General features: G+C 43.7%; 1 protein-coding gene across 4 annotated transcripts in view; it reads right to left on the bottom strand.

Moving 5' to 3' along the window:
- Positions 1-26460, bottom strand: part of LONRF2 (LON peptidase N-terminal domain and ring finger 2) — a 71963-nt gene that overhangs the window by 23721 nt on the left and 21782 nt on the right. For 3 of the 4 annotated variants that reach the window (XM_083168500.1, XM_083168502.1, XM_083168503.1), the window contains exons 3-6: positions 7203-7321; positions 5121-5243; positions 2099-2254; positions 1237-1465 (exon numbers count right to left, since the gene is read on the bottom strand). In XM_083168500.1, coding sequence (XP_083024626.1) covers positions 1237-1465; positions 2099-2254; positions 5121-5243; positions 7203-7321 — 627 coding nt within the window. The remainder of the gene's footprint in view (positions 1-1236; positions 1466-2098; positions 2255-5120; positions 5244-7202; positions 7322-26460) is intronic. The other variant, XM_083168504.1, reaches the window with a different exon arrangement.

Below are 26460 nucleotides of genomic sequence, written 5' to 3'. Positions count from 1 at the left end.
AACGTTAACTGTTGGTAGCTCTCGAGGACTGGAGTTGGATACCCCAGATTTAGACTATGGGTGGTATTCAATACTGGCGACGTGCAGCGAATCCTGTTTAGGATTCGCTGCACATTTGCCACTACTCGCTGCGTTCCGGAGCCTCGCCGGCTCCGGTATTCAACGAGTCAGGGGCTCGCTGCCCCTGACTGGCGAATTTGAGCTCCTGCGGCGGACGCCGCAGGGAGCCTGAGGACGGTGGCAGGCAGGGAGATGGAAGTCTCCCTGCCTGCCCCAGAACGTTTGTGGGGGGGGAGGTGGGCTCCCCCAGGAGCCAGGCAGCACAGGCTGCCCCCCGAGGGTGCCAGCAGGGGACAGGGTATATTCACTACACCCGATCATGCATATGTAATGATCGGGTGAAGTGAATATATAAATATCTAATGAGCGGCTCGGCTCCCGGCCCCCTGCTGGCTGCTCTGCTTTTTTTTTTTTTAATAAATATATATTCATGTGCTTACAGCACATGAATAAAAATAGCATGCCCCACCTCAGAATAAAATTCCAGATTGTTTGACACCAATTGTAAAAAACAAAACACTTTATTTTAAAAGTTCACCTTCCACTTACCATAAAAAGATAGCGATTGCTACTCGGTGAATCATGGCGAAAAAAAAACTTGAAATGTATTCGCCATCTGGTCATTGAATAGGGTGATTCACCGTTTTAGTCAGAAATTCGCCTTACAGCACAAAATCGCCATAAAAACCTGGCGAATCAGCCTTATTGAATACTGCCCTATATAATACAGGATTTAGACTATATGATACAGATCTGTACTATATATTCTTGCCTGCACAATTTGATTTTGATACCGCGCATGGGGATCGAATTGAAAGCGTTTGATTTCCATTTGATTTTGCTCATAGAAGCAAAATCGAATAGAAATATAGTCACAATCGAACCATGTGTACGCACTATAAGAATCACAACTTCTACATGAAATGTAATCAAGAAAAAAATCTAAAGTCTGGAGATTACTGCCGTTTTGGATAAATTGGTGGCAATCCTAGAACATATCACAATCAAGGGCAAAACCACAAGATTTCTAGGTAACTGATAATATATTATTCTATTGTACCTTGTGCTCCAGATCACTTTTAACATTTAATTACCTTTTCATCAAAGTTTAATATGAAGTGACCTGGTCCATAATATGTATACAGAATAATACTATATAACAGCCTTGCATATTACCGTTTCTTATGGCTTTGGCAGGGAGCTCAATACTGTGAAGGTCCTCAGAGGAGCTGGCACGTTTTCTCTTCAGACCTACTCCAGGAAGGCAAGAGAGGACACTTCCCAGAGTTTTTGTTGCATTGGGGTCATCAGGCAGGTCACATACTTTGGTGCATTCTGGGAAATCTTTCATCTGAAACAGATCCGTCTCTGAAAGTGAGGCTTTGGTTATTTTGAACACCGAGCTCTGTAAACAAGACAAACTAAGGGGTCAGAAAACTTGCTCTTAAAAGGTAATACCCAACAATCTAGTAGCATTAAATAATAAACTGAGGGGTATAGCATAAATAATATAATATAGCATAAATTTGCTGATACCTCTAGGAGAATGCACTCCTAGAGGTATCAGCAAACTGTTCTGATATCGACCAAATGTGTCAGCAAAACAATTGTCAAACCTCATAAAGACCCATGTGCTAAATGTCCAGATGTATTTAGTCTGGTTAATTTTAAACGGATTCTGACATTTGCAATTTGAACAGTAGCATTGCCCCTATACTGTATGGCGAGCTTCACCAACATGGGGGTGAGTCAAGCTAGCTCACACAGAACATTTGGTTTGCTAAAGGACAAAACCATGTGCACTGAAGGTGGGTCTGATGTAACATGTGCAGAGAGTTAGACCCCAAACCGCAAGAAACTGCCAGCCCCGGATGTTACGTGGGAAAGTCCCCAAAGAATGGGACATTTTCACATAAAGTGGGACAGTTGGGAGGAATGGACATAGCCAAACTTTCACCATTAGAAATACAGTACTTGCACTAACCAAATAGTCAAATTTCCATAGATATAATGTATGAAGTAGATCCCGAAATATTACCTTTGAGCCTCCTGGAATGGGTACATCATCCACAGAAGGAGAGCTGTTGTGACTGCTTAAGGAGACTGGTTTCAATCTAGAATAAGGAGCTGGTACTCGTGCAGTGAAACTAGCCTGTACATTCTCAAAGGCTGGAAACAGCATCTCGCACATTAACTGAGGAGAAAGAACAAGGTTTAGGTTTTATGATTTTGTCATTTTTAATTGCTTAAAGCACACCAACACATAGATCGACCTTTTCTACATACTGTATTTTGGGTGTACTCTCTCGCTCTCTCTTTCTGGTCTATAGTCAGAATAATAACACATCCATAGGAAACCATGATCATTAGGATCCTGTGTTGTTGGGAGAACCCTGTAGAGCAGTGGTGTCAAACTCATGGCCCTCCAGCTGTTGTGGAACTCCACGTCCCAGCATACCCTGCCACAGATTTTATATAATGAATTGCTAAAACTATGGCAGGGCATCTGGGACCTGTAGTTCCACAACAGCTGGAGGGCCATGAGTTTGACACCACTGCTGTAGAGCCTTTCACAATGCTACATATATATGCCCTTGGAAAAAAAAAAAGAAGTCCTTATAAAAATCAGAAATCACTAAATACGTTTATATATGCGACATTGTAGTAGCGGTTTTGAAAAACATGGTGAAGTGCACGGTTTCCCTTTTCTACTAGCTCTTATCCCAATATTTGCTCAAACAGTGTAGAAGGAAAAATAATATTTAGGTTTAGTGTGGGTTTACCAGAGGCGTAGCGAGGGCGGTGCCGGTGAAGCACACACTCCAGGCGCAGGAAGATAGAATGGCGCCGGAGCTGTGCCAGCACCGCCTGATCGCCCGTCGCACCGCCTGCTCGCCCCGCTCCCTGGAGAGAGACGTACTGCAGTGCTATGTAAAGTTCACATCTCTTGCTGGACCGCTAGCCAATAGGCGCTTGCGGTCCAGCAGCCAATCAATTGGTGGCTGCTGGACCGCGAGCGCCTATTGGCTAGCGGTCCAGCAAGAGATGAATTGAAAATAGTGGCGGGGACAGGGAGCCGGGAGCGGGCTGTTGCAGAGTCCTGTCCTGCGCCGACCACATGCCCCCCGGCCGGTGTGTATTTCAATGCCCTGGCTCTGTGCATCTGGCGGCCGGGAGACATAGGATGCTACCCGGCCGCTGAGCTTGATATCTCCCGTGGCTGTAGTTGCTGTAGCTGCCTAATATAGAGCAGCTTCAGCAGCATAATTGATCGGTGCATCACTGCCAGCGCCGCCCGACATCCGCCGCAGGGACATCCTCCTGCACACATCCTCCTAGACAGGCTCCCGAGTCCACAAGTTAACCAAGGTAGGCAAGGATGGGGCAGGTTTTATTACTATACAGTACTTCCCCGTGTGCTGTGCTATGGTGGCAGGGGGGGGGGGGGGGGTGGAGGAGATGGGCTCTGGTGGGGTTTTTTACTGCCTTGAGGTTATTTAAAAAGCAGGTCCAGGGAAGCATCAACTGTGACAAAGTGGGGAGGGGTCTGAGGGGTTGTGCATAAATCATGCTCTGCTGCCGGGGATAGAGGGAGGAAATGCTGAGTGTGCTGCTTAATCTAACCCCCAACCTGCAGTCTTAACCTACCCCCCCCCCCCCTGCAGCTTTCATCTAACCTCCCGCCCCTCCCACAGTCTAACCCTCTCCTCTCACAGCCTACACCTTAATCCTTTCCTCCAGAAAAAAAACCTACATTAAAGCCAGCAGCCTAAGCCCTGACCTTCCCTCCCGCCGCCTAAGCCCTGACCTTCCCTCCCGCCGCCTAAGCCCTGACCTTCCCTCCCGCCGCCTAAGCCCTGACCTTCCCTCCCGCCGCCTAAGCCCTGACCTTCCCTCCCTCCACCTAAGCCCTGACCTTCCCTCCCTCCGCCTAAGCCCTGACCTTCCCTCCCGCCGCCTAAGCCCTGACCTTCCCTCCCGCCGCCTAAGCCCTGACCTTCCCTCCCGCCGCCTAAGCCCTGACCTTCCCTCCCGCCGCCTAAGCCCTGACCTTCCCTCCCGCCGCCTAAGCCCTGACCTTCCCTCCAGCCGCCTAAGCCCTGACCTTCCCTCCCGCAGCCTAAGCCCTGACCTTCCCTACCGCAGCCTAAACCCTGACCCTATCTCTCTTGCAGCCTATCCTTCCCTCCCACAGCCTTTTCACTGCGCAACAGCCTCTCCTACTACAAATTGGGGGGGGGGGGGGGGCACGAAACATGACCTTGCTCCGGGTGCCGTGGCACCTAGCTACACCACCGGGGTTCACACATAAGTAGATTCCACTGGGCTTGTTTTTTGCACTTCACATGGGCTAATTTTTACAATCTTTTTCTTAGGGGGATATTCAATCCCCAGGGAAATATCGGCGGGCGCCTATTCAATTATGTAGTTTGTTTCTGAGGCAGCTCGACAGAATGGATGCAGTGTTAAAACCAGTCAGGTCCGTTTTGTTGAAAATGGCCGTGGATTGTCGAGGTCACGGCCAGATCTTGACAATCCACAGCTGTTCTCAGTGACACACTCCCTTTACACCGCTCGACAGGCGGAACATTAAATTTCACCTGGCGATAAACTGGTAAGCGGACCGAAAAATGGGGGGCAGGGTTCCGACTGTCGGAACCTCAGATTGAATACACCCCCCCCCCCCCAACATAATCTGTCTCAAACGTTAATTTAGACTGTATGTGACTAGGAAGTGGAGACTGAGGCTAGAGTGGGTGTGAAGTCATGGGATTTAGGCATATAATCGCAGGTAATGAGTGTATGTAAAAACACAATATTTGTAGCAGTCACATGCAGCGCCTAGAGGCTGCATTATAACCAATTTGAGGATTCTGCCACAACTGCAGTTATAATAACCATGAAAATTACACGCATGTAACAAACTCGGGCAAGTTAGACCAGCAAGCTAACCCTGGAAATGATTTTTAACAATTTACATTTATATCATTATACTGCAGGCTTTGCAGAGAACACAGAAGAATACAGAGTATACATTGTACAGTGAGACAGTGTGTTACCTTTTGGGCTTTGGTCTTTACTGAACTCCATTCAGGATTTAAGGCAACACAATACAGAAATTCCTTCAAAGACTCTTCCGTCCTTCCTAGTCCAGACAGAGCTTGCGCTTTCACATAATGTCCCTGTACACACAGCAATGTCACATGCTTTAATAGCAATGAACTAAACGTCTTTTTTAACACGCTTTATAAAAGTAATCCTATCTGTAAAACTAGTACACATTACATTAACTGCAAAGAACACTCTGTTCTCAGCAGACATGTATTAATGATAATTTACTTTCCATATTCCTAAAGGGCAGATAATTTAGGCATTCCAAAACAGATATTCTGCAGAACACAGGGTACAGAGGCTGAAGCATTTCCCTTAGTTCAGGTCTCCAGGGGGACACAACTTTTTGTCCTTGGCTCAAATTGGTCTAGAACCAGCCCTGCCTAACTTTGCATCTCACCATTATACTTTACATTCTTAGCAATGGCCAGGAGTCGCTGGAATTTAGAATATTTCCCTGGAATCAGACAGCCAATAAAATCACAGATTTTCCTTGATTTGTGCAGGAAAATCTGCTGTACCAGAATCCTTCCCAATGAGCACATTCACTCACATTGCCGAGAACTGTTGTGCTCTATCAGCAACATGTTTCTGATACAATGTAGTACAACTCTGTCACCTCCTTGGGCAGCTGCCCTGACTGACTCAAGACACTTATGGGAGGATCACGCTCCTCCAAAATGTACATTATGCAAACACAGGTATAAGTTGAGGCTACAAGGCGGTAATAAATGATAAATGAATGAATAAGCAACTTCCCTTCTATTTATTGGTGAAGTGGTTCAGGCAGTTCTAGGTATCTCACTTGTTCCAGATATATATGTTCGTATAAATGGTCATGAAAAACATAAAAAATATTGTAGCCAGTCTTATATAACACAAATTCAATGAAACCCCCAGGGTGAGTCACTCCAGGAGAGGTGTTTTAATGATGTCCTTCCACCATCGAGGAAAGTGAACGGTGTTGTACCACCAAAACTCACATAAGTGAGAGGAAAGACCCCGCGCATAAAGGTATCTTTTATGTTAGAGATCTTGTACCCCCACTCACAGCATGCATAAATAGATCTTTCTTATAAAGGTATCTTTTAATGAGTCCCCAATGGGGGAGGGGGGGGGGGGGGGCGTACCTCCAACATCTGGATGTGGATAAATTCGGATAGTCCACACAGATGGAAAAGTCCAGGGTGTTCCAGTTCCAAAAAGGTAAGATGTCAGGTCTTCCACTGCTTCACAACCCATTTCGATCCGCAGGGATCCCTACGGATCGAAACGCACTGGAAGGCAGAGGAGGACCTCTTTTTGGAACTGGAACACCCTGGACTTCTGTGTGGACTATCCAGATTTATCGACATCCAAATGTTGGAGTGTATTGAATAAATATCGTTTGACGCAGTATGTGTGTCACAAAGATACCTTGATGAGAGTCATACTTCAGATTTCACAGTGAGTCGGGGTACGCCCCCCCCATTGGGGACTCATTAAAAGATACCTTTATAAGAAAGATCTATTTATGCATGCTGTGAGTTGGGGTACTATATCTCTAACATAAAAGATACCTGTATGTGCGGGGTCTTTCCTCTCACTTATGTGAGTTTTGGTGGTACAACACCGTTCACTTTCCTCGATGGTTTAAGGACAGCATTAAAACACCTTTCCTGGAGTGAGTCACCCTGGGGGTTTCATTGAATTTGTGCTATATAAGACTGTCTACAATATATGTCCTTTTTATCTTTTTCATGTCCATTTATACAAACATATCTATCTGGAACAAGAGAGATACCCAGAACTGCCTGAACCAATTCACCAATTAATAGAAGGGAAGTTACGTATTCATTCATTTATCATTCATTAGCGCCTTGTAGACTCCACTTATACCGGTGTTTGCATATAGCAACATGTCTCGGTTTGGATTCTATGGACCTGTGCATTAGGCCACAAACGTGCACTTACCCCCTAAATCAGAGTTGCCATCCTAGCTTGATTAATATAAAGCCGTAACTTTCTTTTGGCCCTGCACCTCCATTTACCTTAGGCCAGAGCGGCTGTTTCCTGCAGACAGCATCAGCATCAATAAGGGCTTGTTTGAAGTTCTTCATGGCTGAGTAGAGCTCTGCTCGCTGTACAGCTATTAGGGAATCACGGGGAGCTGTAAGAGAAGAATAAAATATTTCTAGTCACAGACACCTTCGTAAATCAGTACACAAACAAAATATTTACATGGATTTCAAGTTCTCACATCCTTGCATAGTATAAAGCAAAGACCCTGAAGCACGTCTGTTTGAATGCCAAAATCTTGAAAAACTCTGGACAAATGTTTTGTGTGGTTTCCACTATTAGGTACCGCAATGTTCCCGGAAAGGTTTACGTCCATTCACCATCGCCCTATCCCATATGGGAGCCGAGCAAAATGAGTTTATATAATCAACCATTTATTTTATTTATTTTCCGTTTCTTACATAGCGCGGCATATTCTGTTGCGCTTTACAAAAGGAGACAGTGATACAACAGACAGGGTATTCACAGACAGTCAAAATGTAGGAGGGCCCTGCTCGCAAGCCTACAATCTATAGATTGCACTATGCAAATGGAGGTACAAGAAACATCATAGTTGTGCTGCATATCCATTTACACATCTAGCAGTGCTGCTGTGAGGCTGGTCGGGCCCTAGTAACATTTTAGAGGTGTGGCCTAATCACAAGAGGAGAGGTCATTGCCCGTTACCAAAAAATGTATTTAAAAAATGTTTTGGAGCAGGGCAGGCTCCCCTCCCCCTGCTCCAAAACATTTTTTAAACTAAATTTTTTGCCTAGACTCAGCAGCAGCTGCTGCTTCTGCAGTACAGCACACTCCAACGTCCATCATTCCTGGGCCCAGGTAATTAGTACTCGCCCCCCACTCCGGCAGCCATAATAGCAAGTGGCAGCAATCACAGGGCCAAAGAGATGCCCAGAGCAACGAGTGTTCTCCCCACCACCAACTGCACAGGGGCAACAGCCAGGCGACAATGAGAGGGACAGATGCTACATGCACACATAAACATACCCCCACACAGATCCTCACTGTCACACACCCAGGAGGAGGCAGGCCCCTGGCCACACGTACCAGTGTTTGGTTAACAGTATCCACGGTAAGGTGTCTTGCACCGCCCGCTCTATATCCAGCAACAGCTCCTTCCGCAGAGAGGATTAGGAGGGAGTGCTAGCAGTGTGTATTTTTCTCAGATGGCTGCGTGCTCCAACTGGGGCAATATGGAAGGGCTTGGGGCACAAAAGCAGCTGATGGCTAGGCTGCGAGACCCCCTTTGAGCTGCTGCTATCCTGTTTGCCTCTGCGTGAATGCTGTTGCTGCTACACATACAGGTAGTGGGACACAGCAGCCATAGAGGCCACCTGTTTGTGTGCCCCCCAACTTTCCAGTTGGTCGTAAATACAGTCATTCGCAAACATGTGCTGCCACCGCTCCCCAATGGCTGGTGCTGGATACAGGACGGGCAGCTTCCTACGTTCACTCAAGCGGCTCAAGAACTTAACTGGGGATACAGTTTTCCAGATGCAGGTACATGTGGTCGGGGGATGCTGCCTCCTAATGGGTGTGTGACACTGAGGATCTGTGTGGGAATATGCTGATGTGTGAATGGGGCACGGCCCATAATTGCTGTCAATGTTGCAGCCGCCTGGCTGTTGCCCCTGTGCAGCGGGTGGTGAGGAGAGCACTCGCTGCCCTGTGTTTGCTGCCACTTGCTGTGTAAATGGATGTGCAGTCCAGCTGTGGTGTTTCCAGTAACTCCATTTACATAGTACATGTTATGTACTATGTAAATGGTTGGTTATGATAAACTCATTGTGCTCGGCCCACATACAGGATAGGGTGATGGTGAATATACATAAACCTTCAGGAAGAACTGCACTACCTAATAGTGCAAACTGCAGAAGAATTCAAGCAGCATTGTGACTGACATAGGTGCTTCAGGAGCTTTGCTATATACTATGTAAGGCTTCATACATACATACATACATACATATAAAGGATAAGGATACACTGCACTACTACGTAGCGGCCAGCATGAGTATACTAAGTTCTTTATGCAGTGTCAGAACTACATCACTACATTTATTATGGACACGGTCACCATCGCCCTTATCCTGTATGGGAGCCAAGCACAATTCATTTATCATAAAGCGGGGAGGAGAACAGCGCTTGCCTTTGTAGCCATGCCTGCTCGCTGTGTAAGTCATAGCCCAGTGCTAGCAGTACATTTGCCGTTCTAAGCGTATTCACATTCCTGGCACATACCCTAAACTAGTCCCTGTAACCCGCCTATTCCATATGCACTCGCCTTAGCGTCGTGCCACAGTGTTGCATCATGCAGGGTCCAGGGACAATTGTCTTCTCCTTCCTCAGCCCCGCTCAGTACTGTGGATCTCAAGCCCAGAGGCTGGGGGTCCGTCACATGCTGGCAGCTGTGCTGAGGGATCCAGTTTGAGACCAATGGGAGTCTTACAGCTGCGTGTGGGAACAGACTTGGTCCCCAGGTGCCTGGAGACTGTGGGAGGGATTGGACCTGGGTTTGATGCTGCTCTGCATGTGTCCTCGGCCATCGGCAGCAAGCAAACACATTGATTGCATGTGTGCGGGAGCAACGTAGACGTGAGGAGGAGATGGGTGAGAGAATGAGATGCTGTGTCAGAGGTGTGGAAATGTGCGTGCATGGGGGATTAGGAGTGCAGTGGGTGAAAGCCAGTGTGCGTGCTGATACAGAGGGCAGAGGAGTGTGTGACAGGGGGGAATGTCAGAAGCACAGTGTGTTCTGGTGGCACAAGGAGGCACTGGGGTGAATGTTGGGGAGCAAGGGCATGGAGTGGGTTGATTGGCGCAGGGGGTGTGTATTGGGTAGCAGGTGGCATAGTGTGGGGTGGCTGAGGCAGAAGAATAGGTTACTAGAAAAATGTACCCTTGTGAAGCAGGCGCGGGTCGTTAGTATATATATATTTATATCCATCAGCATGATATTAGTTATTGTAAATGGGGACCATAAAAATAGAGTCACGCTCTACTATTATGTGCAGAAGCAGCAAAATGCAGCTATGTCTATAATCAATAGGCTTTCTGCAGGGCAGGCTGCCCTATATTTAGAACACAGTGTACCAGATATAGCAGCAGCGGGGTTATTTTATACAATAGCCAGCCATTACGCTTTCATTTTCTAAGAGGTCAACACATTCAACAAAATCGGTCATGTACAATGCTAAAAATATTGGCACAGCAGTTCTCCTGGATTAGGGCGAACATTCAGACATGGCAGCAGGGGAGGAAGAGAACATTCAGACAGGGTTCTCCTGGATTATGGCGAACATTCAGGGAGGGCCCTGCTCTCAAGCTTACAATATATTGGGACACAAGGATAGAATTCCATAGCATGGCAGTCCCACCAGATTACAAGACAGTCCTGTTGGGATGTAATTAGATATAAATGCTACTGGAGGTTGTGTGGGGGTTCTGGAATATGATAAACTAGCCTGAAGAGGTGAGTTTTCAAGGAAAGCTTGAAAGTTTGGAGGCTAGGGGAGTCTTAAATGTACATGGAAGGGCATTATATAGGGTGGGTGCTGCCTGACAAAGGTCCTGCAATCGTGCATGAGAGCGAGTAATGAGTCGAACGGAGAGGTCGGTGGGGGTATATTTTGAGATAAGCGAAGAAAAGTAGGTTAGTAGTCAGGTTAATTTGTATGCGAGTAGAAGTATTTTAGGTTGAATACGACAGAATATAGGCAACCAATGGAGAGACCCTGAGTTTTTTTTTTTTGCTTAATAGCTTATCAAAATTGCTTGGCATAAATCACTACATGTGATTGGGCTCGCTATGGGCGATCTAGACACCGGGAAATCACCTACCCTAAATAGCTGAGCAAAAATGCTTTGCACGCATCTAACGTGTGTATGCCCCTTTAAAGTCTCAGGCGTAGATCAGACATATGAAAAATAGGTACTTGTGTATTATCACGGCGCCCGGCTACACTACGTTTTCAAAGTACCTAAGGTACATTGTCAGCATAGCTGGCGCCAGCGCATCCATCACGATCCCCGCGATCCACCGATGTCCCCGGTGGCAGCATTCTGTCCCCCTCCTCTGGCAGTCACTCCTCGGCGCATGTACAATGTACGTAATGAAGCCTAGTGCCACTGGGGGAACATCACATGGTTTCCCTGCTCCCCCAGCGGCACTACGCTAATTGTGTACATTGTCGGCTGCGAGTGCTGGAGGAGGGGGACTGAATGCTGGCACCGGGGACATGGGTGGATCGTGGGGAGTCAGTGGGGATCGTGATGGACGCGGTGGCCGGACCGGAGGAGGGTAAGTATAAAGCACAACACACATTTCCCCCACTAATAACATCATATCCCCACTATTCACATCATTCCCCCAGTATCCACGCGGAGTTAATTTTATAAAGTTTGGCGAGCGCAGCAAGCCACCGAGCCCCACGAGGGGACGCACATCCGCTCGCCACAATTTATAATATTAACCCCACGCCCACGTGGATACTGGGGGTATGACATGGATAGTGGGGATATGAAGCATTGTGTATTATCACAGCTCACCATAACAAGTTACGTAGCCGTTTACGTAGCCAGCATAGTGGTGTATTGGTATTCTCAATGCACCACTACGCAAAGTACATAATGGGTGCCGTGATGAAAAATAAACAAAAAATGTGCTTTGTGTATGGATTCATGTCCTTAGTTCTTATTTTGTGCTTTAGGATGTTTATCCATATGCACCTATGACTACATTGCAAATCTGAGATTGTATGGATTGTTTTCAAATCTTTCTTTATGTGCAAAGTTTTGTATGACATATATGAGATTGGTATAGGCATTTCCAATAATGTTTTTTTTTATTAATTTGTGATTGTTCACCTTAATAACATGCATTGCATCATGATCAAATTTTCAGGGGTTTTTTGCATCCATTATCTACGCGTGAGACCTTATCCAACTATTAGCAAAAGGAAAGATTTTTTCATTATCAGATTTTTGTATCATCTCTAAATATTAATGACAACCTTTTAACACCACAAACATACAACAATACTTAGAAGGAGCGTATGGTATAGACACACATACCCACTGACACTACCTAGATAGCACAGCATGTGCCCAATGTCCCCAGCTTCAAATATACTAGTACAAAAAGAGGTCCATGGTAGAAATGTAAAACCCCCTGATAGTTGGGATTCCGACGGTCAGGATCCCGACTTACAGGTCCAAGACCCCCATAGAGGGAGAAGAGAATAGGTGGCGAGTGCAGCGAGCAACTGAGCCTGCAAGGTGCTTCAATGTTCTTGCCTCCCTACCGGGCTCCTGTCCGCTCCTTATACCATCTACCCATCTAGAGAGTGCATCTTATAAGAATAGTGCAATCTGAAATACGGGCCTACTACCTTTTATTATAAATGCAAAGGATAGTTCACAAAAGGTGTACTAATACTTTCTTAAACTTATTTGTTTTCAGGTATTAATTCCATGCTTAAAAACAGTAGATTTTGCAGCCCATATAAGCAGTGTTATAACCCCTATAAAAGAACATTAGAATACAGAATACAGTGTTCTATATAGTGGCTGACCGCATTGCTCTCTTACTGTAATGTAATGTGTGTGAATATCAGTGCAGAAATGCGATTTCTCACACACGCATATTCAGTAACATTGGGCCCGATTCTGGTTCACACGCAAAAGCAAATTCTCTCTAATGGACAAAACCATGAGTACTGCAGGTGCGGCAGATTAACATGTGCAGACAGAGTTGGATTTTGGTGAGTTATTTTGTTTCTATGCAGGGTAAATACTGGCTGCTTTATTTTTACCCTGCAATATAGATATCAAGTACAAACCCCACCCAAATCTAACTCTCTCTGCACATGTTACATCTGCCCCCCTGCAGTGCACATGATTTTGTCCATTAAAGAGAATTTGCTTTTGCGAGTGAACCAAAATCAGGCCCATTGTCTGAACCAGTTGTAGAACAAACAAAAACCTGTAGGCACACCAGCTGCCAGCTCCCCACCTTCCACTGCTACTATTACTTTACAGACCATGGGGTAATGCTCTAACACCCGCGCCCTCTCACCGCCGCCCATCGCCGGCTACCGCAAACATAATTATCGCAAATGATCTAACATATGCAATAATTATGACAAAAGACAGCTCTTGCGTTAAGAGCTGTCTTTTGCGTTGACCCAGCAATGAGCGGTGGGTCCCGGCGGCTCCCCCCTCCCTCTCTTACCCAGCCTGGATGCCGCTGCAGGAGGGCTGGCTCTCCTCCACCTCCCTGCACCGGGAAGAGGATGTACAGTGCAGGGAGGAGGAGGTCACAGGTCCGGGCAGCACAGCTCTGTGCTACCCGGACACAGGTGAGGGGTGGAGGGGGGGGGGGGGAGTCGGTGTGGGTGGCGGGGGATCGCGTTAGAAGCCCAAAGGCTTCTATGGGGCACCGCCAGATTTTTCTGGCGATGCCCCCCGTTGCGTTGACCCTGCAGGGGATGCTTAGAGCATCCCAAAATGTAGTAAAAACCCAGATAACAGGGTTTTTACTGCATTTTTAGTTTAAAGAATCTCCCCCCGAGTCATGGAAGTAACTGGGCTGCCCACCATCCTATAAGCAAACTAAAGCAAACTAAAGAATGTGAATAATTGTGTTGTAATAACTTAATATATTTAGGCTGCAATTTAGTGTATTGTACAACATTGTCTTTATCAAATGTTCCAACGTCTAATATTCCCATTATACTTTATAGAAGCAGTGTGAACCTTTCAGTTTATAATAGAATAAGTATATAGTAGAATATGGTTTGTGTACATTCTTTCAAACAGTACACACTTTGGTGCAAAAGCTCAGTTACAATTTGATGATTTTTCTGAATACTGTACTGTAGGTACTTTCGTCATATTGCCAATGAGCATCCTTTCCTGTCATTCTACAGCCCATTCTCCACTTTACACACTTTCCTTCCTTTTTTACTATACAGTATCCCTTCTTAGAAATTAAATGCAAAATTGTGCAGCATGAATCTTTTTGGTCATACTAGATCAGTTCCAACACACATCCTCATTATATCCCTCTTTTGTCTAATGTAAAGTCTAGAACATGGAAAGTTCTAGTCCTTACCACCAAGGCCTAACAATTATCTTTCCTCTCGGTACTTATATGTTAGTTGGGCGCCCACTATAGTTAGTACGCTCATACCCCCACTATCCATGTCAGCATGGAGTTGATTTCATATAGTGCGAAGCGTGGCGAGACCCGCGAGGGGACGCATAAAACTAAGCAAATAGCTTAGTGGGCACCCAACTAACATATAATTACCTTCCTCTCTGCCCATTATTACGAAAAGATCGCTTACTTGGCATATGTCAAGCACTCATCTCCAAACCTAAAGAACAACTTTAAGAATGAAGCATTCATATAAAAATCAATCAATATATGTTCATACAGGGCATGACCATAACTGCCTGGTAGTGAATGGCTGAAGTGCTGACAGCCATTTGTAGTATGGAAGCATGAGGTCAGTAGGGACCCAGTGCACTGCTTTGCCCAGGGCCTACACGGTTGTACAAATTCCCTCTACGAGGGCCTATGGAACATGGTAAGCATAGCTGAAGAGTTACAAAAAAAAGCAATATTTTTTTTTTCTCAGCCTGGGCAGCTCTGCAAGTGGCTAAAAAATAGTAGTAAAGAACAACTTTTGTGCGGTCGATTTGTTATGATACATTTAAGAAAACCCCAAATTCCAGGAGTGAATATGGCAAAAAAAAAAAAAACACCACATTTTTTTATTGCTGTGCAACGATCTTGCATGAGAAAAGAACGGGTCACATGAAGCAAACAGACACACTGTATGCACAGACATTCTACAGCACATGACATGAGCTCATTCCAGATTAAATCTGCTGTAGCAGAGCAAGACAGAAAACAAAGACATGCCCCGTGCTCATTGCCTCCTACTGTATATTGTTAGGAGCATGAACAAGCTATATTCTAGATTACAGTGATGTTGAGAACCAAGCAGCTCATGCAAAGCCCTGGCCAATGACTAAGACTCTTAAGATGCTGTTTCTAGGTAACCAGGCCGAGCCAGTTCTCCCTTCTCAGGACACGTGTGGCAGATGGAACAGCAGGATATAAATCACGTTTCCAGGGAAAACATGAAGGCCAAACAATCATCTAGAGTGGAAGCAGCAAAGATGTACATTACGTGAAGTGGACCTTTCATATGGAAAATGCTCTAATGTAAGAAAAACTGGTACTCTTTACCTAGAAGGGCGCCCACGATTTTGATCGTGGGCATCGTTAAAAAAAAAAAATCGCGTCGGTCGCATCGCATGCGATGCGACCGACGCGATGCCCGCGATTTCCCATAGGGAACAATGTTAAATGTCCCAATTGACCCGATTTTCCTGTTCAATGTCTCAATTGACCAGATTTTCCATAGGAAACAATGTTAAATTGGCCACAGAGGCCAAATAGGCACCCTGAAGTGTGAAATGGCCCCCACAATTGTTAACGCCACCCCACGATCAACGTGAACCCGAAGTGTGGCGAGCACAGCGAGCCTGCGAGGGGCGGCGGTACGTGTCCTACGACCTTTTCATACCCCCACTATCCACGCCGGCGTGGAGTTGAGAATAGAAAGTGTGGCGAGCGCAGCGAGCCCGAAGCGTGGCGAGCACAGCGAGCCCCGCGAGGGGACGCGGACAGCTGTGAAGCCCGCGAGGGGACGCGTATACCTGTGAAGGTGTCCGCGTCCCCTCGCTGCGCTCGCCACACTTTCTATTCTCAACTCCACGCCGACGTGGATAGTGGGGGTATGAAAAGGTCGTAGGACGCATACCGCCACCGCTCGCCACGCTTCGGGTTCACGTTGATCGTGGGGTGGCGTTAACAATTGTGGGGGCCATTTCACACTTCAGGGTGCCTATTTGGCCTCTGTGGGCCATTTAACATTGTTTCCTATGGAAAAATCGGGTCAATTGAGACATTGAACAGGAAAATCGGGTCAATTGGGACATTTAACATTGTTCCCTATGGGAAATCGCGGGCATCGCGTCGGTCGCATCGCATGCGATTTTTTTAGTGCCTGCGATGCCCGCGATGGGCGCCCTTCTAGGTAAAGAGTACCGAAAAACTATTTAACCTTCAAGTACTGGCCTATAATTAAGTTAAATAAAGAGTTCAAAATGCTGCATAAAATGCAATGAAATTAAAACTGCAAGCCCTAAAGTATAAATTACTATAAATTATACTAGAACAGTGGTTCCCAAACTTGGTCCACAGGACTCCATACAGGTCATGTTTTCTAGGTCACCAATGGCTACATTTCAAAAATCCACAGGTGATCTGGAAAACATGAACTGTGTGGTTTCCTGAGGACCAAGTTTGAGAACCTGTAAACTAGAGTGAGAAAAGGCACCAGTAAAATCGGTTTCATGTTAAGATGTAAAGCTGGCCACACATTAGATGACATGCAAACGATGCAATGGCGTCAATAATTTTCGTTGAACTCCTGGACAAAACGATATAGTGCACACTGTGAGCTCTTGCAAAAGATATCGTGAGTGGACACATCCAGGAGTATATCTGTTGTTAACAATACATACAATTCATCTTGCAATTTCAAAAGATCAGTGAAAGTGACAAACGATCAGGGAGAATGCACATGTGCATCGTGCACACTGGCCAGTTTACATGACATGCCTTCAGAACCAATCATTATTGTCCGCATTGCTTAAAAAGTCTAATGTGCACACAGTTTTAGTGGTGTTATATTTTGCAGTTACAGGAAACTGGAAATGGTTCCTGATCGCGCTTCTAGAAGCACTTCAGCTGCAGCAATATGTAAAGACACGCAGTGGTGTAAGTTTGTCCCAGTTGCCCCCCCCCCCCCCCCCAACACACACACAATCTTATATAAAATGTCTCTTATGAAATATATATCTATATATCTACCGTATATCACCAAGATCCACGGGCTGGTGTGATTTATTTAGTCCTGTATACTATATATACCTAGGAAGGCACCTGGGCAAGCAAACCTTCTCAAGTCACAGAGGAGGAGTGGTTCCCCTTGGGAGCAAGAGCCCGGTGGCAGAGTACTCCATTGCCTCCCAGAGTTCTGCCTCTGAAGACACGTAAAAGATAGTATTCACTTGGCATCAACTCTGGTCATTCTGCATTCCAACTACTGTATACTGTATGTGCAGCAGCATGTGCAACAAACAAAAGTTACTTCAGCAGCTATCAGACTGTACACAGTAATAATGATTGTATGGGACATTAATATTTAAACAAGTTGTTTATGTTAAGTGCTGCTAATAATAGCTTCCCATGTAATATCAATAATGAGTTGATCCACCTCAGGAATTACAGCAGAATATACATAATACTGAGTAATGGAGATAGCAAAATCCATTTGTTTTGTACCGTTTATTTTTTTAAACACTGGCCATGCGCAAGTTGATTGATAGCCGGCGTTTGGGGGGTGGTAACCGTCCATTTAATTGGAATGTTAGTGAAAATGCAGATTTGCCCAGGCGTTTTCAGGATGGTGGGTAAGATCAGCTCCGGCACCCAACAGCCTGTTGTATTCGCAGTCGCCAAGTAAGTCCTGGGCTACAAACATGCCAGTGATTGCAGATGAATTCGCAGCCATATACAGTACTACTTTGTGCAAAAGATACACCTCCTAGCAGAAATAAATATAATATCTCTCTCTCTCTCTCTATCTATATCTATAATCAAGAAACATTGGCTAAAGCACCCACTGTATTGGGCTTATTCCTTTCACGTTGATCTACATGACCGGTGATATCTGCATTTTATACATATTCCTTTTGGAAAACTGTGCACCATTCAAGCTGCAAAACCAAGCAGGAGTGCCGAGCAAGCACAAATATATATATATATATATATATATATATATATATATATATATACACACACACACACATATACATATACACATATACATACACACACACACACACACACACACACACCGTATATACTCGAGTATAAGTCGACCCGATTAGAAGCCGAGGCACCTAATTTTACAACAAAAAACTGGGAAAACGTATTGACTCAAGTGGGACCCTCACTCGAGTATAAGCAGATTACTAAATGTCGATTTAGTTTTCAGTTGCTAACGTACCCCATAATGACTGTATGTAACACACAGTTACATACAGTCATTATGGGGTACGTTCGCAACTGAAAACTAAAATCGACATTTCTACAGATCTGCTACATTACGTACAGAATTCTCATGGTCTTTAAAAACCCATCAACAAAAGGCTGTCTTCAACTCTCACTAAGCTTTAGCCATCGCAACATATTTGTAGCCACGTGATTTTAGCTGGAGTGGACCAAATCATTCCAAGATTTGAATATCATGATAGACATAATTTGCATTTCAAACACAGAACTCTTGATAGTAGTATGAATAAACTAGGTCAGTCGTAGGAAACCTGTGGCTCCCCAGCTGGGACTCCCCATGCTGGGACTTGTAGTTTCACAACCGAGAGAAGAAAAAGTAAACCCCAATGTCAGTACACTAATAGCTAGTATAAAAGTTTCCTGCTGCCGCAATGCTACTCCTGATCCCCGCCGTGATACTGCTTTTACTTACAGGACACATACTTCAAAATAAAAAAAAAATGAAAAAAGTTATTTAGCATAGAACACACACACACACACACACACACACACACACACACACACACACACACACACTCTTAAGTGCAGCCAAGAAGTAGATCATGAATCATATTTAGATCTGTGTTGCTAAGTGTACTGATGGTAATTATCTCTAATTAATCATTCTCCCACGCCTAGCTTGTTTTGCAGCTAGATTTTTTGTTGTTATTATTTTCGACTATTCCATTCACCCACTAACCTAGAAATCTGCAGTGTTCATTGAAGATTTGCAAACTGTGATCTCTACATAAATACATGATAACACAATGTAGCCATCCTGGTTGTATAGATCACTTAACGTTGTCTGATGGTGCCCACACTGTGCGATGGTCAGATGCGGTTTGAACTTTTTAATAAAAAATGCAAGCCAAAAAAGTAAGTGCAGGCAGTACTTTTTGTTTTAGATCGCATCACATCTAGTTCAAATACAGATGGAGCGGGCATCATCCTTGGCCGGCGCTCGCCAGATCCCTTGCACTGGCGAGCGCCGGCGATAGAGACTGGGACCCACGTGCATCTCACACGTACGTGTGTCCCAGTATCACGGTGGCTGGGCAGCGTCTCCCTGCCCGTCTCCACTTCAGGGAGATGCTGCCCAGTTCGGGGGGGGAGGGGGGGTGGTGTGGTCGGTGCAGCGAGGGGGACCAGTGGGGTAGGCGGCAGGGACCGGCGGCAGGCTCCGTTTGCAAAGGGGCGCGCGAGCGCCTCGTGCGCCCTTCGCGGTATCCAGCCGCTGGCAATTCTAACGCCAGCACCTGCAAAGATGGAGCTCGCTCCGTCTGTAGCACGCTGTTGTAGGGTATCGCATGACATTTGAACTAGATGTGATCTACTACAATACGCCTATTGTGTGGACACCATAACACAATCATATTGTGAATGGGATACGGCAGATGGGCCGACCATAAGATGGTCGACAGTCATTAGATCGACATACTGGAAGGTCTTAGGAACAAAATATAGCTTTTAACAGGGGTGCTCCTAGAAGGGACACTGAACAGAGACCCACCAGAGCATTACCCCCAACACAGTCATGGAAACCATCTTATCACTGCACAACTTTCTGATAGATTTCCCTTAATAACATCTCTTTATTTATATAGCACCTTATCCTTAATAGATTCAACGCACCTGACAGTGTAATCCCGCCCTGTGTGCGAATGGCTTGCGTAAACATCACTGATCGCACAGCTGCAAATCCATTTGCAACTCACCCACCATCTAATGTCGGTAGTCTGACCCTGACAATTCAACAATTATGTGACACACACAGGCTAAAGCTGAGGTGACACTGAAAAGGCCTCGGCACGCTGCCGTTTTTTCTGACACTCGCCATAAATTAGCGATCATCACCCACAAACGACAACTTTCTGTCAATCAAACTGCGGAATTAAAAAGTTGCTGATTTTTTTATGCGGTGTGCCATTGAGGACACTTGCTGCAGCCCAGACGCATGTGCAGTTGTTTGATAATCAATTGGCTTGCAAATTTGTACAGCAGCAATCGGGTCTGAATAACCCCCATACTTTGTAGTGGATGAATCAGTCGCCTTTTTCTTTTCTTTGGAACTTAGTGAACCATACGGCACTCCAGAGTTCAGTTTAAGTGAATATATTAGCAAAATACATGCAGCAACGTTTCGGGCTATATTTTATAAAGGTACATGATTCATTTGCGATCCTCTCCATTTATTCATGTACCTTTATAAAATGAATTGTTTACAAATGTATATACATTTATGTATTATGATTTACAGTGTGATCATCTTATTCAATTGATGTACCATGCCCCTGATGAAGTCATGATTATGACAAAACGCGTTGGGTTAACGGGCTAATCACGATATCGGTTATAATTGATTGTCAACAGTATACGAGGATATCCCGATTTATTGATTAATTGAAATTGTACTATACAACCTTTATGTTCACTGCTATGCCCTGAGGGCATTTAGGGCATTTTTTTTTTATTAAATGCGAATTTTTAATGTGATTTTAATTTATTTTGATTAATAGTATAAGGTTAACAGACCTAACCCTATATCATTCATTATATATATTATATATATATATATATATATATATATATATATATATATATATATATATATATATATATATATATATATATATATAATCCAAATATCTGCACGCTAGGGAGCAGAAAGGCGAGCACTCACCAAACACAAAACAAATTTTGTGAAATCCAAGAAGTAGATAATCAGTTCAATAAAGAGTCATCAGAGTCCAGCATAGACAAAAAGGTATATTTAGTGTGACAGCCCCGACGTTTCGGTCCAAATCATGGACCATTATCAAGGAGCATAGCCATCATAGAAGTCTGGTAGTCAGCGACGGAAGTAATCTCTGCCTGGTAGGATCAGAGTCAGCTACGTGCTCGCCTTTCTGCTCCCTAGCGTGCAGATATTTGGATTATTTTTGAGTACACACCCTTTTGGGTCTGTACTCTTGGTTGGGCACCCCACTGCTGTGTTTTTGGGTGAGAGTGCGGTCTTTCCTTGTAAATATATATATATATATATATTTTTTTTTTTTTATGTGATATTAATTTATTTTGATTAATAGTATAAGGTTAACAGACCTAACCCTATATCATTCATTATATATATATATATATATATATATATATATATATATATATATATATATATATATATATATATATATATATATATATATATATATATATATATATATATATAAAAGATGAATTTTCAGTCACTCTCATCAATTGTTTAACACACTGTGGGGCTTTCCTCAAATAATGCAGATGAAGATATGATCCCGGGGGCCTATGGCAGGGTCCCCAAAGAAACAGACGGCACTCAATCGGCTTTGGTGATGACCATTTTATATAGCAAGTCGATTATACAACCAGCGTTGTGTCGACGTTTCAAGGCCGGTGCACTTTAAAGCACACGTCCATGAAATTTCAACATGACGCTGGTTGTATAATCGACTTGCTATATAAAATGGTCATCACCAAAGCTGACTGAGTGCCGCCTGTTTCTTTAGGGACCCTGATTATATATATATATATATATATATGTTTAAAATAGAATAGAGGAGCGCTCCATAGTGTAAAACAATTTATTTTGGGTACATAAAAAGCACAGGGCCGTAGTACCAGATGAGACTCGTACCAGACAAATAGCAGCAGTGGGCTGGTTACCACATGATTCAATAATAGAAATACCCAGGCATGAGCACCAACCGCCGTCCGGAGCACTGAAGTACATCCACGATCACCCGCTGGAACCAGCGTGCCGGGGAGACAAGCAGGGACAGACGCCGGAGAGATCAGCCGGGAGCAGCAGCGTCACCAGGTCACGCCCTAACGCGTTTCGTATAACACTTCGTCAGAGGGCGTGACTGGTGACGCTAGGCCGACTGAATTTATCAGAGGACCAATCACACAAATTAGTGAGCAAATAATGACAGGTGGGAACACATACTTAAAGCCCATCAGTGTACTAAGCCACTATAAGGTCCGCAGTAAAACCATCATAGATATATACAATAGTATGAACAATGAAAAAAATATATATATACAAAGAAAACAGTACATAAAATGAATATATAAAGTATCAAATAATTATACAAACGGCATACAGATTATTACCGCTAAATACATACAAATTAAAACTTGTATTAAAAAACATTTATATGAATCTCATTGATGATAAAAACCCAATATATTATTTTATAAAAACCTGAATTAATAACAAGATAAGTGTAAACCGTATAAAACATGTAAAAAGGAGGTGATAGTTATTGATCTATGAAGGGGGTTATTTCATACCCTTCATTTAGGCCGGCAGGGGATAGGGTATTTAAAGTTATTATCCAATATGTTTCACGCTTCAATAACAAACGCTCTCTATCTCCGCCTCTTTTGCCAACGGGAACCAATTCAATAGCCGTAACTTTAAGGCCATTTGGATCACAATTATGTTTATTCTTGAAGTGTCGGGGAACACTATGATTAGTGACCCCGTGTTTTATATTTCTCATGTGTTCCAAAATACGTATTTTCAAGGTACGCTTGGTTTTACCTACGTATCTGGAACCACACGGACAAATAAGTAAATATATAACGAAAGAGGAATTACAATTGATGAAATGATTTATATTAAACAGAGGCAGGGAGTCCAACTGGAAGGAAGATCTTTTATGAATGAAGGGGCACACTTTGCATCTTCCACACGAAAAACATCCCTTTACACTTAAAAAAGTGTTAGAAGATGATAAAGGGGTGTTTGGTTCTAGTTGGCTTCTAGACACCCAGGCACTAATGGTCTTAGCTTTTTTATAAACAATTCTGGGTCTGTCACCTATGTGGGCCCCTAGCACGGGGTCACATTTGAGGATATGCCAGTTTTTGTTAAGAATAGCAGAAATTTTCTTTTCCCCTTCATTATACTTCGTAACGAACAGACAATCAGGTTTATTTTCAGCATTACTCTGTTTTTCTTTATATTGAAGTATATCTTCACGGGCAGAGGTTTTAGCCCTACTCAGAGCAGAGTCAACGATTTTAGCAGGATAACCACGTTCCCTGAACCGCTGTACATAAATCTGAGACTGTTCATCAAACATATCACTATTGGTACAATTCCTGCGTAGCCGGAGGAATTGGGAATAGGGTATGTTATTGAAGCGTGAAACATATTGGATAATAACTTTAAATACCCTATCCCCTGCCGGCCTAAATGAAGGGTATGAAATAACCCCCTTCATAGATCAATAACTATCACCTCCTTTTTACATGTTTTATACGGTTTACACTTATCTTGTTATTAATTCAGGTTTTTATAAAATAATATATTGGGTTTTTATCATCAATGAGATTCATATAAATGTTTTTTAATACAAGTTTTAATTTGTATGTATTTAGCGGTAATAATCTGTATGCCGTTTGTATAATTATTTGATACTTTATATATTCATTTTATGTACTGTTTTCTTTGTATATATATATTTTTTTCATTGTTCATACTATTGTATATATCTATGATGGTTTTACTGCGGACCTTATAGTGGCTTAGTACACTGATGGGCTTTAAGTATGTGTTCCCACCTGTCATTATTTGCTCACTAATTTGTGTGATTGGTCCTCTGATAAATTCAGTCGGCCTAGCGTCACCAGTCACGCCCTCTGACGAAGTGTTATACGAAACGCGTTAGGGCGTGACCTGGTGACGCTGCTGCTCCCGGCTGATCTCTCCGGCGTCTGTCCCTGCTTGTCTCCCCGGCACGCTGGTTCCAGCGGGTGATCGTGGATGTACTTCAGTGCTCCGGACGGCGGTTGGTGCTCATGCCTGGGTATTTCTATTATTGAATCATGTGGTAACCAGCCCACTGCTGCTATTTGTCTGGTACGAGTCTCATCTGGTACTACGGCCCTGTGCTTTTTATGTACCCAAAATAAATTGTTTTACACTATGGAGCGCTCCTCTATTCTATTTTAAACAGATTTCCACTTCATCCCCCTGAGTTCTGGGATTTCTGGAGGTAGCTGCAGTCCGGATTTCTGGGACTTGGTGTTTCTGTACCACTTCAAAGAATTTATCTTTGGACTTTCAGCTGGTTGTTACAAGTACCTATTAGCGCTTATTCACTACCAAATTGCTTCCAATATATATATATATATATATATATATATATATATACAGGGGTGGATTTAGGGATGAGGGCGCCCCTAGGCACAACAATAGTGTTTACTAAGTAGGACAGTTTACAGGGGCAGTATCTGCATGTCCTATCCATTTACACTCTATTTAAGATGGAATATGGTACAGTACAGTGGATATTTTGCAGTTATTGGTACATTTTGGGCCGACAGTACTATCGCATGCATCCAAGTGCCGCCCCCAAACATGTGCCGCCCCTAGGCCGGTGCCTCACGTGCCTAATGGGAAATTCGGCTCTGTATATATATATATATATATATATATATATATATATATATATATATATATATATATATATATATATATATACATACATACATACATATATATACACATACATATACATACATATACACACACACACACACACACATATATACATACATTTGTTTTTATTTATTTCCTTGCAATCTCAATAACAATTGCGAGCAATGCAAACAAGTAGCCAAATAGGTTCAACACATGAGCGAGACAACCTTCATTGGCAAAGGGGTTAACACATGTAACACAATGTAACAAACAGATGTGAAAATAGGGCAGACTAGAAATTTGATGAGCTCTGAGCTATGCCATGTGTGCTACCTACACACGCAGCAATGACATACACATCTTTGACAACAGATATGCCTGCCCTACTTTGCTAGCTGTTTCTCCTGTTTCTATTTAGAAAAATAAATGCTTTTCTGGACCGATCTTATTTGTTAATATATTCATTTTATATATATTCAAAGTTAAGTATCAACAATGCTAAAATAAAATATATTTCACTAGAGAAATATATTTACTGTATATTGTACCTGTTATATCTTGTTTTCAGTGCTTGTGCTTCAGACAAGAGGCCAGATGCACTAAGCTTCAAAAGTGATAAAATGGAGTGATAAACAGCCAGCCAATCAGCTCCTGACTGACATTTTTCAAACAGTCTGTGACATAGCGGGTAGGAGCTGCTTGACTGCCTGTTTATCACTCTCCATTTTATCACTTTTAAAGCTTAGTGCATCTGGCCCACTTATGGTTAAAACTAAGCTAGGCAAGGGAGCATAGAAATCTATGGGGGATGCAGCTGCGGGCGGGACAGGAGGGATCTCAGCTAGTATTGGAAATTCCCGCTCCTAGATACATTGCAGAGGTACTCAATATTTACCGCTAATCCCCAAAAACACCCGCAAATAAACAGTAAATGGGCCCCCTAATCTCTTCTAGAGATGTGGTCACAATACCAACAGTCTGCAGTCTGAGGTAAGTAATGCTGCTTTCACACTGCCAAACCTGCTCTGACTCATTTTTTTTTAAACGTTTCTTTAAACGGGTCAGAGCAAGATTGCTGGTTAATTACCGTTTTTGTACCTTTCACATTGAACCCGTTGTGAAAGATACACGGTAATTAACCAGTAATATACCATGCAGTAGGCAGAGCGGATTCAGGGGGTGACCCGGGGGGCGGCAGCCACAGGTGTCGTAAAGCACCCCCCCACACACACACAGCCAGCACCTAGTAACACCCCCTCCCTCCCCTAGTACCTGGCCGTGGATCCGGGCAGCGAGGTAGGCAGCGGGTGTGCACGGGTCACTAGGTGCTGCTTATTACATATGCACATATGAATAAGACGCTCATTACTAGAGACAGGATTATATGCAACATAAAAAGCTTGAAATATGCATGCAAATATGCATGAAAAATACTTAAAATATGCATGAAAAGTGTTAAAATATGCTACATTAAACAATAAAAAAGTAATTTTTAACTTATTTATTTAAAAATCAGTATAAAATTAGTTGCAAATAAACCTCAAAAATAGGCCACAGCATCTGCAGATGTCAG

Source organism: Crinia signifera, chromosome 2 (assembly GCF_055691185.1).
Source record: "Crinia signifera chromosome 2, ASM5569118v1, whole genome shotgun sequence".
Taxonomy (NCBI): domain Eukaryota; kingdom Metazoa; phylum Chordata; class Amphibia; order Anura; family Myobatrachidae; genus Crinia; species Crinia signifera.
The sequence above is the reverse complement of the archived record's forward strand: the minus strand, read 5'-3'. Positions and strand labels throughout refer to the sequence as shown.